Source organism: Heterocephalus glaber, unplaced genomic scaffold (assembly GCF_053883595.1).
Source record: "Heterocephalus glaber isolate CG9 unplaced genomic scaffold, H.glaber_assembly_v1.0 deba00001760, whole genome shotgun sequence".
Taxonomy (NCBI): domain Eukaryota; kingdom Metazoa; phylum Chordata; class Mammalia; order Rodentia; family Bathyergidae; genus Heterocephalus; species Heterocephalus glaber.
The window spans coordinates 4,880,953-4,895,774 of NW_028258457.1; the positions used below are offsets into that span (position 1 = coordinate 4,880,953).

At 42.3% G+C, this 14,822-nt stretch overlaps 1 protein-coding gene and 1 pseudogene across 11 annotated transcripts in view; both read left to right on the forward strand.

Annotated features, from left to right (window-relative positions):
• Window positions 1–14,578, forward strand: part of Znf555 (zinc finger protein 555) — a 51,765-nt gene extending 37,187 nt beyond the window's left edge. For 10 of the 11 annotated variants that reach the window (XM_087201354.1, XM_021245009.2, XM_087201356.1 and 7 more), the window contains 3 exons: window positions 10,323–10,449; window positions 10,877–11,060; window positions 12,564–14,578. In XM_087201354.1, coding sequence (XP_087057480.1) covers window positions 10,323–10,449; window positions 10,877–11,060; window positions 12,564–14,109 — 1,857 coding nt within the window. In that variant the 3' untranslated portion in view covers window positions 14,110–14,578. Of the gene's footprint in view, window positions 1–7,432; window positions 7,598–10,322; window positions 10,450–10,876; window positions 11,061–12,563 lie in introns of those variants that run through there. The other variant, XM_087201364.1, reaches the window with a different exon arrangement.
• LOC101725639 (F-actin-capping protein subunit alpha-1 pseudogene) lies at window positions 4,013–4,770 on the forward strand (annotated as a pseudogene).
• Window positions 14,579–14,822: the final 244 nt, after the last annotated feature.

Sequence of the window (14,822 nt, forward strand, 5' to 3'; positions counted from 1 at the left end):
TCTCCTCTCTATGTTCAAAAGCTTCATTTCTATTTTTTCCTTCTATTTTCACTTTTTTTCTTCAATATATTTTTTACTACAATAATTTTTTTTAATTTAAATTTCTTTGGGGGGAGGGACAGGGTCTCACTATGTAGTTCAGGCTGACATTGACCCCACTATGTAGCCCAGGCTGGCCTCAAACTCTGGGCAATCCTCCTGCCTCAACCTTCTGAGTGCTGGAATCGATTATAGCTGTGCAGCACCACACCTGGCTTTTATTTTTCAATCATACTTCATATTTAGCTATATAATTATGTATAGTTATCTATTATAAAAATTATCCAGGTGTCAATTTGTAATATTTTTCCAATGGTATTTTTTTTTTTTTGGTACCGGGGACCTTGCGCTTGCAAGGCAGGCACCATAACCACTGAGCTAAATCCCCAGCCCTCCAATGGTATTTTTAATGTTTTCCTTTATAGTTCCCTGAACAATCACAGAAATACCCATTTTTCCTGCTATATCTCCTCCCTGTTCTCCTTGGCATGCACCATTTTACATAGTACTGATATTGATTTGCTTCCTTATTATTTTCTAGTAGAATTTAAGATCCATGCAGCCAGAATTCTGTGTTATGCAGAGTGGTGGCCCTCAGGCCTGTGTGTAAGATGACCAGTACAATTACGACCTAAATAAACATCGCTAAATCAAGGACCCAGAGGTCAGGTTTAAACAAAGCAGTCCTGGTGGCTTTGAGTGCAGCTTAGGGGTGAGGGCTTGCCTAGCACGCATGCGACTCTGGGAGAGTCGAGGTTCTTCCAGGGAAGGGACGGAGACTGTAAGGCTGAACCAGGAAGGTCCCTGGCCTCTTTCCACAGTGCTCAGCGAAGTTTAGCTCGTCTTCTTACCACGTGGGGCAATACCAGTCCTAAGAAAAGCAGAGCTGTACCGTATGTGTAAGGAAAGCGCAGGTGTTAGGAGCTTAGGCTGTGGAGAGAAACGAAGCTCAGAAAATTCTTATCAGATCATGTTATTGTTGCTGCAATCCCTCTCAGGTAAAATGGTCTTAATAATGTCCCTTCACTCCGGGTGGCTGAGGCAGGAGGATAGCAGATTTGAGCCCAGCATGCACAGTTTAGTGAGACCCTGTTTCAAAATAAAAAGTAAAAACTGGCTGGGGATGGAGCTCAGAGCAAAGGCTCTGAGGTTCAATCCCCAGTAGATACATACGTGAGCTGAGGTATATAAAGCTCTTTGCAAAATCTTTCCCATACTGTGGATACTCAATTAATGGCTCATTTAAAAATGAATCTGCTCGGGGTGGGGGATTTAGCTCAGTGGTTTCGCCGCCTGCTGTGCAAGCGCAAGGACCCGAGTTCGATCCCCGGTACCAAAAAAAAAAAAAAAAAGAAAAACTATAAAATGAATGTGCTAAAAAGGGTTATAGAGATTGATGGTTTCAAACTAGGTGTGTTGGGGGTCCCCAGGAACACCCCTGGTATGTTTTGTGTTTTGTTTTTAGTAAATGTGCTACCGAAGCAAGCACTGTGTTTTGTTTTTTTGAGACAGGGTCTCACTATGTATGTAACCCAGGCTGGCCTCTCGACGATCCTCCTGCCTCAGCCTCCTGAGTGCTAGGATTACATGTGTGCATCACCATGCAACACCCCTGGATCTGATGGGTCACTGGGAGGATGTAGCGGTCACAGGATGTAGCGGGGATGGGTCGTAGCAAATCCGCAGAGCAAAGATGCATGCGGTGGAGCCTGGGGGGAGACAGCACAAGGTCCCCAGAGTCCCCGCCCAGCAGAGTCTCAGGGGGTGTGCAGAGATTCACTTAATGAGACCCTGTCTCAAAATGAGAACTAAAAAGGTCTGGTGCAGCTCAGTGGTGAGTGCTTGCCTAGCATGTGCAAGGGCCTGGGTGCCACCGGGGTGGTGGAAGACAACGGGAAGCCCAGTAGTGACTCGGGCTGGTCACATGGGCACCTGGGCCCCACGTGAGCCAAGGTCTCCCAGGAGGCAGCATGGAGCATGACAGTGAGCAGCCTCTATGAGGGTGTTGAGGACCCTCCCAAATCCAAGTTCCCACATGCTACTCAAGGTCCACGTGGGCTCTTGAGCCTGCAGGGGTAACTGTGTCCTGCACAGTCCACCCCAGGCCCCTGGACAGGCATCTTCACAGCCGAGTTACTACCCATAAACCCTGCGAAGTGGGCTGGAGCTAACTGCAGGGTTGATTTTAGTCCTATAGGACTTCTGGACCTAGCCAATTACAGTAAATCCCAAACAGGCGTGGTGGTATACATACATGTCATCCTAGCACCATGGGAGGCTGAGGCAGGAGGATCGTAAGTTCAAGCCCAGTCTGGACAATTTAGCGAGACCCTGTCTCCAAAAGTAAAAATAAAGTAAATCTTATTCCTTGTAAGGGTCTCAAGAAGCCCGCTGGCTTCTGGAGGTCATGTATTATCATCCCCACTACCATGTTATTCTTTCTTACTGAGCAGAGGTGTCAGTGGGTTGGGGCTGATCTGAATGTCTCCCAGGGGCCAGGCAGCATCTTGAGCATCAGGCTCCTACAGAGGGACCCCAGTCCTAGAGGACAACACGGCCACTGAGCAGGACACACCCTGTCCTGCAGTTGGGTCAACAGGGCCCCCCTATGGCTTCCCTGCGAGGCCTCCATCCTGGGGTGCTCAGTGTAGGCCAAACCATGCTGAGTCCTTAGGTCAGAGGGGCTCCTGAGGCACCGTTTCAGACAGATGTTATCGGTGATTCTGCTTTGCTCACCTTGCTACTGTGGATGACACTGGGAGGGGTTCTGTGTAGAATGTTCAGGAATTGGGGCCACTGAGGCTGCCTCCCAGCCAGCGCCCTGAGGTGGGATAGGGGTAGGGGCTCAGGGTAGTGTGGGTGGAGAATTCCTTCAGGAAGAGGTGATACAGTACCTTCCTCCCAGCCTGCTCCACCAGAAAGCAACAAACCATTCACCATGGAAACCCAAGGCCGTAGTCATCTCATCATTCAGGGCCTTACAGAAGTGTGTTCTAAGCTGAGTGTGGTGGTGCACATCTGGAATCCCAGCACTCGGGAGGCTGAGGCAGGAGGATCACCATAAGTCTGAGGCCACCCTGGGCCACATAGTGAGTTCAAGGCCAGCCTAAGCCACATAGTGAGACCCTGTCTCAATGCCTCCCCAAATAAATTTTTAAATTTATAACATCACATTAGCAAAATAAAAACTGCTCCTTAAAATTCCAAAAGCATATTTCCATTTAAAGATCCCCTCTGTTTTTGCTTCTTTCCCTCTTTGCTGAGTCGTCAATGGGTAAAAGTCACGTATGGAGGGAGACCTAATCTTGTTTCTAATACAGTACTTAGAGTTTGAATTCCGACTCATGCACCACTGGCCGGAAGCTAGGAAGTCTGTCCCACTACAGCCTCTTCTCATATTTTCTTTCAATGGATTGGTTGATCCCTGTGGCATTTATAAAATTAAAAGGGTGCACCATTTTTCCATGCCTATCAAACATGTAGGCACAGTATCTTTGGTTTTTTTTTTTCTTTCTTTCTTCTTTTTTTAGACAACTTATGTTGTCTAGGCTGGCCTCGTACTCAGTATGTAGCCCAGGGTGGCTTTGAACTCACAGTGATCCTCCTGCATCAGCCTCCTAAGTATTGGGATTACAGCTGTGTTACTACCATGTCCCGCAGATGCAATGTTATTCTTCATCTGTTAGAGATTCTGGTGGCCTTAGGTGTCCCTTTGCTTGTGGCAACATAATTCACATCTCCACCTCATCTTCACCTTCCCATTGTGTCTCTGCCTTCATGTGGCATTTTCTTGCTCTTATAAAAATACCGGTCATGGGCTGGGGATTTAGCTCCGTAGTTCCGCCGCCTGCCTCGCAAGTGCAAGGACCTGAGTTTGATCCCTGGTACCAAAAAAAAAAAAAAAAAGTCATGTTACATAGGGGCCTATCCAAAGACCTGCTCTTAATTTTATTACACCTGAGAGCAGCCCAAGATGGCGGACTTCGAGGATCGGGTTTCGGATGAGGAGAAGATATGCATAGCTGCTAAACTCATCACTCATGCACCTCCAGGGGAGTTTAATGAAGTATTCAATGTCCATTTGCCCAGTATAACATGGTGGATGTTTGTTTGTTTGTTTACTTATTTATTTTAGTACTGGGGAACAAACTCAGGACCTTGCACTTGCAAAGCAGGCGGTGGAACCACTGAGCTAAATCCCCACCCTTTCCCAGTATAACATGAATCAGTTCACACTGTGAAGATAGAAGGACATGAAGATCAGGTTTTAATTCCAGAGCATGGTCATCTGGGTAATAGCAGGTTTTTAGATCCAAGAAACAAAATTTCCTTTAAGTTTGATCATGGAAAGAAGCAAGTGACACCCAGCCAGAGGAAATAGATGGCAGTTTGAAGTCTTGGAGAAAATCCTGTGACAGTGCTTTAAGAGCCTATGTGAAGGATCATTATTCCAATGGCTTCTGTACTGTATATGCTAAAACTATAGATAGGCAACAGACTATTATTGAGTATATTGAAAGCTACCAGTTCCAGCCTAAAAATTTCTGGAATGGCCGTTGGAGATCAGAGTGGAAGTTCACCATCACTCCATCTACAACCCAGGTAGTTGGAGTGCTCAAGATCCAGGTTCACTGTTATGAAGATGGTGATGTTCAATTGGTTAGTCATAAAGGTGTGCAAGAGGGAGGGGGATTTAGCTCAGTGGTTCCGCTGCCTGCCTCGCAAGCGTAAGGACCTGAGTTGGATCCCTGGTGCCAAAAAAAAAAAAGAGTTATTACTTATAAAGATGTGCAAGATTCAATAAGTCCAAACTGCAAAGGCGTTTATTAAAATCATAGAGAATGCAGAAAATGAGTATCAGACAGCGATTAATGAAAACTATCAAACAATGTCAGACACCACATTCACGGCCTTGTGCCAGCAGCTTCCGGTTACCTGCACCAAAATCAACTGGAACAGGATACTCAGTTAGGACCGGGGATTTAGCTCCTGCTGCGCAAGCATAAGGACCCGAGTTCAATCCCCGGTACCCACCTCTCAAAAAAAGAAAGATACTCAGTTACAAGATTGGCAAAGAAATCCAGAATGCTTAAAGGCTGACTGTAGGATTCTTCAGTATGTGGAAAGAAAATGATTCAACACGTGGTCATATGATAAATAAGTGATTTATAAACAAAAATGGTATTTTGCTAGGGCTTTCAAACTTAACAGATTTTCTAGCCTCACGGAATACTGTTGAATCTATAGCATTGTCTTGACCTTGTGTTCTCTGCCTTGTAATTTTCTGTTATTACTATATCTACTTGTAAGTCTTTTTTTTTTTCCTGCTATGTTTTATGTTGGAAAGAGAGACATCTATCTTGGAGTCATTTTACTATTTAGAAAATTTTCCCAGCCATGAAGTCCTGTTACTGTGTAGATAATATGTTCAGTACTTTTTTACCCCTATGCTTCAAAGCACTTCTGGTACTTCAGCGGTTTTTACTGATCCAACAGCTGAAGAGGCTGTGCCACAAACCAGCTAAATGGAAGATACAGTCATTCTTCTTCCTCTGACTGCTTTGATCATCATTCGTAACATCTCATAACTGTTATTTTTTTTAACTTTGCATTGGGGCCTTTCATTTTAAACTGTGCATTAGGTCCATTTGGTAGGGCCAAAATAAACGTTCTGGAAATTCCATGATAGCCAGCTTTCCTGGGGGAACTTGTTTTTAAATCCAAAGACTTGAACCACATTCCCTGCACATGAATATGTTTGTTTTTTTGGAGAGGAGGGGGTTCTGTCATTGTGTTCTTCCCTGTTGTAGGCATTGACACCTGCATTTTTTTGTTGTTGTTGTTACCGGGGATCGAACTCGGGTCCTTGCGCTTGTGAGACAGGTGTGGAACCACTGAGCTAAATCCCTGGCCCTTGACACCTGCATTTTTAGAAGAATTTTACCCATTTACATTTTTGTTTTTCTGTTGTTGTTGTTTTTGTTTTGTTTTGTTTTTAGAACTGCTGACATACTGTTGATGTAGTAAAACTTGAAAAATGTAGTGTGGAAGGAATCACGGATATCTTGTCCTTCAATACTTTGTGGCAGGATTGTACTATAAGCAAATGAATCAAACAGCTCTATAAATCACAAAAACTAAAACTAAACCGAAGTGAAAAGAGTAACTTCCAGGCAGTATCTCTCTATTGTTACCCGTTATGTAATGGAATACTAGAGTTTTCTAAATAGCATGTAAAACTTGTTCCAAATCACTCTTCCTTAGTCCTGCCTGCCAAGAACTCAAAAGTAACTGTGATATAGTAACCCTTCCCAGGTATATTGGCAGGTAAATGTGTGATCTCCGAATACGCAGGTGACAGAGATACGATAAGACAACTGATAATGGTGGGTCCATTTACATTGTTTACACTTCTATGACCAGGCCTTAAAGGGAGGTCAGTTTTTTAGAAAACCAAGTAGCATCTTCCTACCTATCTCCAGATACATGTTAAAAAAGAAGGCTGTTTATGCTTCAGCTTTGTTTTGTTCAGTAATAACAGTCATGCAAGAGTTTGTTTCTAAGTGAAAGCTGTGTTCGCATTTTTTATTTCAAATAAAATGTATTTGTATTATTTGTCATTCATACTATCCATCCATCATACCACACTATCTTCTGTATCAGGTAGTCCAATAGAAATATACCTGTTCTATTCCAAAAAAATTTTTTATTACACCTGCAAAAGCTGGATAATAAATAAGGACACATTTCCAGGTACTGGGGGTTAGAGATGGACATTTGAGGTGTGATTGAAAACTATGGTGAATGTTTAAATTTTTTAAAAATCCTTACAGTAAAAGCCACATTGCCATGAATCCCCCTCAGAATCCTTTCCCTCACTTCCAACGAACTTATCTCATCATTCTTAGCCCTTTCTGCAGCAGGTCTGGAAGTCTTGTTTCCTGAGTGTCTTCAGTTGCACTGTTATAGCTGTCTTGTTGTCCCGAATGGATTCAAAAGTTTTACTTTTTCATGGTCATTTTGACTTTGGGGAGGACCCAGAAGTCCCACGGTCCTAGATCTGGTGAATAAGGTGGATGTGGACACCATTATGTTTTTATGAGCTGCATTTGCATTGGATGGCACTTGGCACAGCAGTCACTGTGTTTTTGATCACACTTTTAAAGACCCTCAGTAAAGAGGACTCCAGAGCTGATGCAGAAAGTGGCAAGAGCCAGGTGTGTTGGGGCATGCCTTTAATCCCAGAACTAAGTGACAAAAACTGTGGGATAAGTGTGTTCGAAGTGGGAGGAGTATTTTCAGGGGATTAATGGCATTGTATCTTTTACTGTAACAGTTTTTTTCTTATAAAATAACTTTATTTACATAATTTATATTTATGGAACATAACTTCTTTCTTTAAAACAAGAAAATTTACATATGACAGATATTGCTTTTTTGTCAAAGACTTCTTTTTTTTTTTTTTTGGTACCGGGGATCGAACTCGGGAACTTGTGCTTGAGAGGCAGGCTCTGGAACCACTGAGCTAAATCCCCAGCCCCGTCAAAGACTTCTTTAAGTAAGATAATATACATGGTCAGTTGTATTTGATATGGTAGTAAACAGCTGATGTTACTATTTTTATCTGTGCCTCAGTCATCTACCAACAATTAAGGTTTTAAACTACCATGTTGGTCATTTGTTAAGATGTAAGCATTCAGGAGGAAAAAACTCAAGATAAACCCTTTTATCACATCTCCTTTAAGATTTATAAATTTTTGTAACATCTCTACATCAATCAGACTTAATACAGATATTTCCACCATGTAAAGTAAATATGCTAAGTAAGTTTCTGTTTTTCCAAGATTAGTTTTAAGGATATAACAGTATGATAATTTGTTTACTGTAACAGTTTTTTGTTTGTTTTTGAGACAGGATCTCACTATGTAGTTCAAGCTGGCCTTGAACTCACTGTGTAGCCTAGGCTGGCTTCAAACTCACCTCTATCCTCAGCCTCCTGAGTGCTGAGATTTTAGGTGTTTACCACCATGCTCAACTTAGTGTAATACTTTTTTAAAATTTAAGCACACACTGTACATTTTGCTCACTCCTTGTATCTTTTCTTTCTTTCTTTTTTTTTTTTTTTGGTACTGGGACTCGAACTTGGGACCTTGCACTTGTGAGGCAGGTGGCGGAACTACTGAGCTAAATCCCCAGCCCCCTTGTATCTTTCTGAGGGACACAGTGCACCCCACCACAGAGGGCTGGCAGTGAATTTGCATTTACCAAGATTATTTCCCTGCAACCAGGGAAGATTTTGACTGTTCCGGTGCCTCTGGCAGCCTCAGGAGCAGGTTGAAAAAAGGCTAGAAAGTCCCATGCACTTTCTCCCTTGCTGGATCTAAAAGTGTGTGCTACCGCTGGGAAGTAATTTAACATTCCCTCCTCTCCACAGAATACAAACTTTTAGCTTTTTGTCCCCCTTATCTAAAGCTTTTGGGAACATGGGGCCCTTTCTCCTACCTGGAGGAGAAAATAAAAATCAAATCACACAGGCTGCACTTACTATATTCTTTTCTCAGCCAGCGTGGCTCAAAACAGCCAGTACCTTCAGCAAGCCCTCCCTGGGGATGGAGCTGTGATTTTTTTTTTCTTCCAACTTTTTTTTTGTTTTGTTTTTTTGAGACAGACTCTCACTACATAGTTAAGGTTGGCCTTGAGCTCACTATGTAGGCTAGGCTGGTCTCAAACTCGTGCCAATTCTCCTGCCTCAGCCTCCCAAGTGCTGAGTTACAGGCTCATATCGCCATACCTGGCTCCCAACTTTTAAAATTTTTATTTCATTAATACATGTTTGCAGTACATAGTGATTACATTCCTTATGGGAAATTGGTACACGGACATAACTCCCTCTTCTATCTTTTGGCATAGGGCCATTTGGCCTCATGTTTGGTAAAGGGAATGGGAGAGGATGTTCCCAGGACTTTGGAATGTTTTTAGTCCCTAAAGTACCATTCAGAGCCAAGGGTGGTGGGACATGCCTATAATCCCAGCTACTCCAGAGGATGAGGCAGGAGGGTTGCATGTTCAAGGCCAGCCTGGTCAACTTAGAAAGGTCCTGCTTTAAAATAAAATAAAATGGGCAGAGGATGTGACTAAGTGCCTGGGTTCTATCCCCAGCACTGCCACAAAGTAGCAGTACCAATAAAGTCATCCAGGACTGGCCTTTTTGTTCCTGTGGTATTGAGGGGCATGGTATGCATTGGGAAAGGAGCTGAAATAGCTTGTCATAAGGCATTATTGGTGTGTGTTAGATACTTTCCTGTCACCAAGACAAAATACTCTACCCCCACAATTTAAAGGAGGAGAGATTTATTTTGGTTCAGAGTTTTAGTCTATGGTCAGCTGGCTCCAACGGAGTCCCAGGGATCCACCTCCAGCCAGCCCCCACCTCTGAACAGTGAGCCTTGGGGAGGCATTCCAGGTCTAAACCATACCACAAGAGGGTGGTTGGATCATGGGGCATGGTACTCAGTGGTGGATTCATCCACTGGTGAGTTGAGTAGCTATGCGTACTATTGGGAGGTGGGCCTGACTGGCAGTGTTTATGTCCCTTCCTGGTTCCTCCCTTCTCTGCTTCCTGGCCACCATGGCATGAGCAGCTTTCCTCTGCTCAGGCCCTTCCACCATGCCATTCTGCCTCAGAGCCAGCCGACCATGGATTATAACATGAGCCAAAATATACCTCTCCTTCCCATCAGGTATTGTGACCCAGGGATGAGAAAGTAACTCACACATGGAATTTACGTACAAATGTTGGGTTCACCAGTATAGTATTTTTTTGGCATCCCTGATGTGCTCTGAACCCTTTTGATCAAGAAAAATATGCCTGGGCCAAGGATTTAGCTCAGTAGTTCCGGCACCTGCCTCGCAAGCACAAGGTCCCGAGTTTGATCCCTGGTACAAAAAAAAAAAGAAGAAAAATATGCCTTGAAATGGTTCCAATAAAAATGTAGAGATGTGTTCAGTGCATCAGCTGTTAAATCCACGAGGACACAAGTGTAAACAGGAAGAGGTCTGATGACTGAGTCAGAAGTTGGCTATTGGGAGACCCCAAGATCCTTTTTTTTTTTTTGGTACCAGGGATCGAACTCAGGACCTTCCTTGCACTTTCAAGGCAGGCGCAGTGCCACTGAGTTAAATCCCCAGCCCATGGATCCTTTTGGAACTGTACGTCAATCAACTATGGTGGCCCTGTGAGGTCAAACTCAACCTTCTTCCTGCACATATGTTGGCTGTTCTAGGACTCAGTGGTCTTCGAGGATGTGGCTGTGCAGTTCACTCAGGAGGAGTGGGCTTTGCTGGATTCTGCACAGAGGGACCTCTACAGAGACGTGATGCTAGAGACATTCTGGAACCTGGCCTCCATCAGTAAGGGTGACATCCTTTCCTCACTTGGTCAATTAGACAGCAAGTATCTCTTATACATCTAGCCTCTTCCGAGACATGGAATGTAGAAAGGGAGTATATGGGTACATAAGTCAGACCTGTTCACCGTGGCCATGGAGCTAGAATCCAACAGTTTTCCCATGAGAATGAAAACCTATTAAACTGAGTTTTTTCTTTCTGCAAGGAAAACTCCCTTGGTGGCATCATTGTAGATGAAAATTTCATGGGCCGGATGAACTTTGTTTTGTAATCCAGTGAGAGTTTCACATGTTAGTGAAACTGCTCACCGCTTTGACCCCTTCTGCCTGATCAAGTCCTGAAATAGTGAAACTCTTGTGTCCTTTTTCATTTTGATTTTCTACTAACAGGTAGTTTTTGCTCTTAAGATGTGTTTCCTTTTTGGTTTCAGATGATGAAAGTCAATTTAAAGCCAGAGATTCAGTTTCTCAGCAGGATATTTATGGAGAAAAAATACCTAAGAAACCAGAAATAGCAAAACTGACGAAGAATGATTCTTGGGCCTCTGCTTTTGGGAAAATTTGGGAAGATTTTGCCTTTGAAGATCAGCACACAGGCCAGGGGAGAAATCTAAGGTAAGTCACATTCAACAAGAGAAAGCAGCTTTCCAAGAGAGAATCTTAGAATGTCATGAAATTGAAATAGCCAGCAAACAAAATAATCCCAGCCGTGAGTTTATGTACTAATTTTTTAAAAGGGTACTGAGGATTGAATCCAGGGGCTTCACATACTAGGTAATTGCTTTACACCATGCCACATCCCTTTTTAAAACTTCATTTTAAGACAGTGTCTCAGCAAGTTGTCCAGGCTGGCCTTGAACTTGCAATCCTCCTGCCTCAGCCTCCCAAGTAGCTAGGAGTATAGATATACTCTACCACACCCTGCTACTCACTGAACTTTTACAAAAAGTATTTCTTTAAATGTGACCTAGACATGCAGTGTTAGAAACATAATTGAATTGAAAACAATTATCAAGAAATTCCACCAAGTACAGTAGTATTTGCCTGTGATCTCAGCTACTCAGGAGGCTGGGTAGGATGACTGCAAGTTCAAGGTCAGCCTGGGCAATTCAGTAAGACCCTGTTTCAAAATAAAATTTAGAAGAGGAGTTTAGAGGTGTAGCTCAGTGATAGAGCGCTTACCTAGCATGTTGTCAGGAAAAGGGTTAAAATAATGGGAGTCAGCAAAATATAGGTGTTCACTGAATGAACTTGGCTGCTTGCCATTCCTCACAGAAAAAAGTATCTCCATTGGGAAAGAAAATGTTATTTACAGATAGCCTTGAGTGCGCTGTCAGTGTGTGTGTCCTTGAGTCCAGCCAAGGCCAGGAATGATCTCTTAAAGCCACACAGACCTATTGGCACCAACTCACTTTTGTCTGAACACAGTACTTAGGAAACTAATAAATTGGATACACTGTGGTGTTTTTTTCTCTCACCCTCCGAAGACTCCATCTCACACAAGATCCTTCATCTTTGGTGCTGTCCCCTGCCTTGTTGTGTGGTAATATATTATTTGACTATGTGCATATCTGCTGTACTTTTATAATAAACTTACTTTCAAAATCATTATGCAGCTCTTCTCTGTTCATGTTGATCTGGACCTCAAATTTCTGTGGCCAAAACCTGTATGTGGCTCCTTGCACATATACAGTGGCATGAGTTCTGTCCCTACTACTGTTAAACAAAAAAAAAAAAAGGAAAAAAAGAAAGAAAGAAAAGAAAAAGAAAAATGAAATGAAACTTCTTATATACAAAGTATTTAATATTGACAATGACCAAATTTTTCTTGAACATTTATTTTATTCCATATAATTCAGTTAGGGTAGAAAACCTGCCCTTTTGCTGAAAATGACTAAAAAGTAATTTTAAAAAAATATTTTTATTAATAAATTTTATTTTATTTTATCTTATTCCCCTCTCAAACCCCCTTCTTCCCTATGTACAAAAGCTTTGTTTCCATCTACTTTCACTTTTTTCTTGTCCCTTCCTTTTAAAAAGTAATTTAATAGTTATGAATAAATATTAGTAAATCCTTATTAATCAAGCCATTAATTACATGTACCTTACTTTTAATAGAAATGAAACAGTGGAGACATTCTGTGGAAGTAATGGCAAATGCATAGACACCTTCAGCCAGATTCCAAATCTTAATCTACATAAGAGAATCACTACTGGGGCAAAACAGTATAGAAAAATGATGCAACGTTTGTCTTCCAAAGGCCGCATCACAATTCACACTGGACACAAGCCATACCAGTGTCAGGAATTTGGAGAGGCCTATAGTTGTCATTCATACTTGAGAGCACATGTGAGAGCCCACAATGGAGAGAGACCTTATGCCTGTGAATTATGTGAGAAAACCTTCCCTCGGACTTCTTCCCTCAATCGGCATGTAAGGACTCACACTGCAGAGAAAAACTATGAATGCCAGCACTGTGGGAAAGCCTTCATTGACTTCTCAAGTCTCAATAGCCACCTGAGAAGTCACACTGGAGAGAAGCCATATAAATGCACAGAGTGTGGGAAAACCTTCAGCTATTCCTCAACATTCCGCAGACACACAATAACACACACTGGGGAGAAGCCATACAAGTGTAAGGAATGTGGGAATGCCTTCAGCTATTCCTCCACATTTCGCAGACACATGATATCACACACAGGAGAGAAGCCACACAAATGCAAGGAATGTGGAGAAGCCTTCAGTTACTCCTCAGCATTTCGAAGGCATGCGATCACACATAGTGGAGAGAAACCACATGAGTGTAAACAATGTGGAAAAACCTTCATTTATCTCCAATCCTTTCGAAGACATGAAAGGATCCATACTGGAGAGAAACCATATGAATGCAGAGAGTGTGGGAAAGCCTTCATTTATCCCCAATCCTTTCGAAGACATGAAAGGACTCATGGTGGAAAGAAGCCCTATGAATGTACTCAGTGTGGGAAAACCTTTAGTCATCCCTCATCTTTCCAAGGGCACATGAGAGTACACACTGGAGATAAACCCTATGATTGTAAGCAGTGTGGGAAGACATTTAATTGGCCCATATCCCTACGAAAACACATGAGAATACATGACAGAGAGAAACCCTATCAGTGTATCCAGTGTGGGAAAACCTTCAGTTTGTCAGCTTGCTTTCAAGACCAAGTCAGAATCCACCCTGAGGACCAGTCCTATCAGTGCAAGCTTTGTGGGAAAGCTTTCTATTGCCATATATCCTTACAAAAGCATATGAGAAGACACACTGCAGAGAAACTCTACAAATGCAAGGAATGTGGGAAAGCCTTCAGTTGGCCTGAGCTTTTACAGCAACATGTGAGAACCCACACTAATGAGAAACCCTATAAATGTAAGGAATGTGGGAAAGTTTTCAAATGGCCATCGTCTTTACCAGTACACATGAGACTGCATTCCGGAGAGAAACCATATCAATGTAAGGAGTGTGAGAAGGCCTTCAATTGTTCCTCATCACTGAGGAGACACATGAGGATACACTTTGCAGAAAAGCAATATACATGTGATGTGGGACATCCTCCTGAAAGTGAATTCATGTACAGTGTTCCACAAAATGCACCCCAGGACAGCAACCTTATAAAAGTTGTAAATATGGCCTTGCCCTGATTAGTACCTCAGTCTCACAGTGGACACAGAAAGAGTCTGGTTTCATTTACAAATAAACATTTAAGGAAAAAAAATAATTCTTCAAGGCTGGATATGGTGGTGCACACCTGTAATCCCAGTACTTGAGAAGGAGAAGCAGGAGGGTCATGAGTTCAAGGCAAGCCTGGGCTACATAGTGAGTTTAACACATTCCTTCCAACTTGAACCACTGGTGGTACATGCATGACTGTCCATTGGGCAGCTTGTATCATTCAGTGGGACTGTCTCACATTGCTTGATGGGACAGTCATGCATATACTACTGGTGGTTCAGAACCACTTGGCAGCTGGATATATAAATTATGGCCCTGTTGTAAATGTGTCAAGGCTAGCCTGGACTACATACTGAGACCTAGCTCAAAAAAACAAATAATAATAAACTCAAAATATGTTTTTTCCTACAATTCAATAAATGACACATCTTTACAGCTTGTTGGACTTGTGGATGATTTGAAGTGTATTTTTTAGTATGCAAGTGGATTTAATTTCTGTTATCTTGAATTGTCTTACTAAGGGGTTCATGGGTGATTTGAAGTGCATTTCTATTTTTATTTTAAGTGTATTTTAAATATGCAAATATGTATAATTTCTATTTATTTTAAATTGTTCTCTAATGTGTTACTGGAATGATGACATTGAATTATATTGGGATTGGGAATTGTTATTTTCTTATTG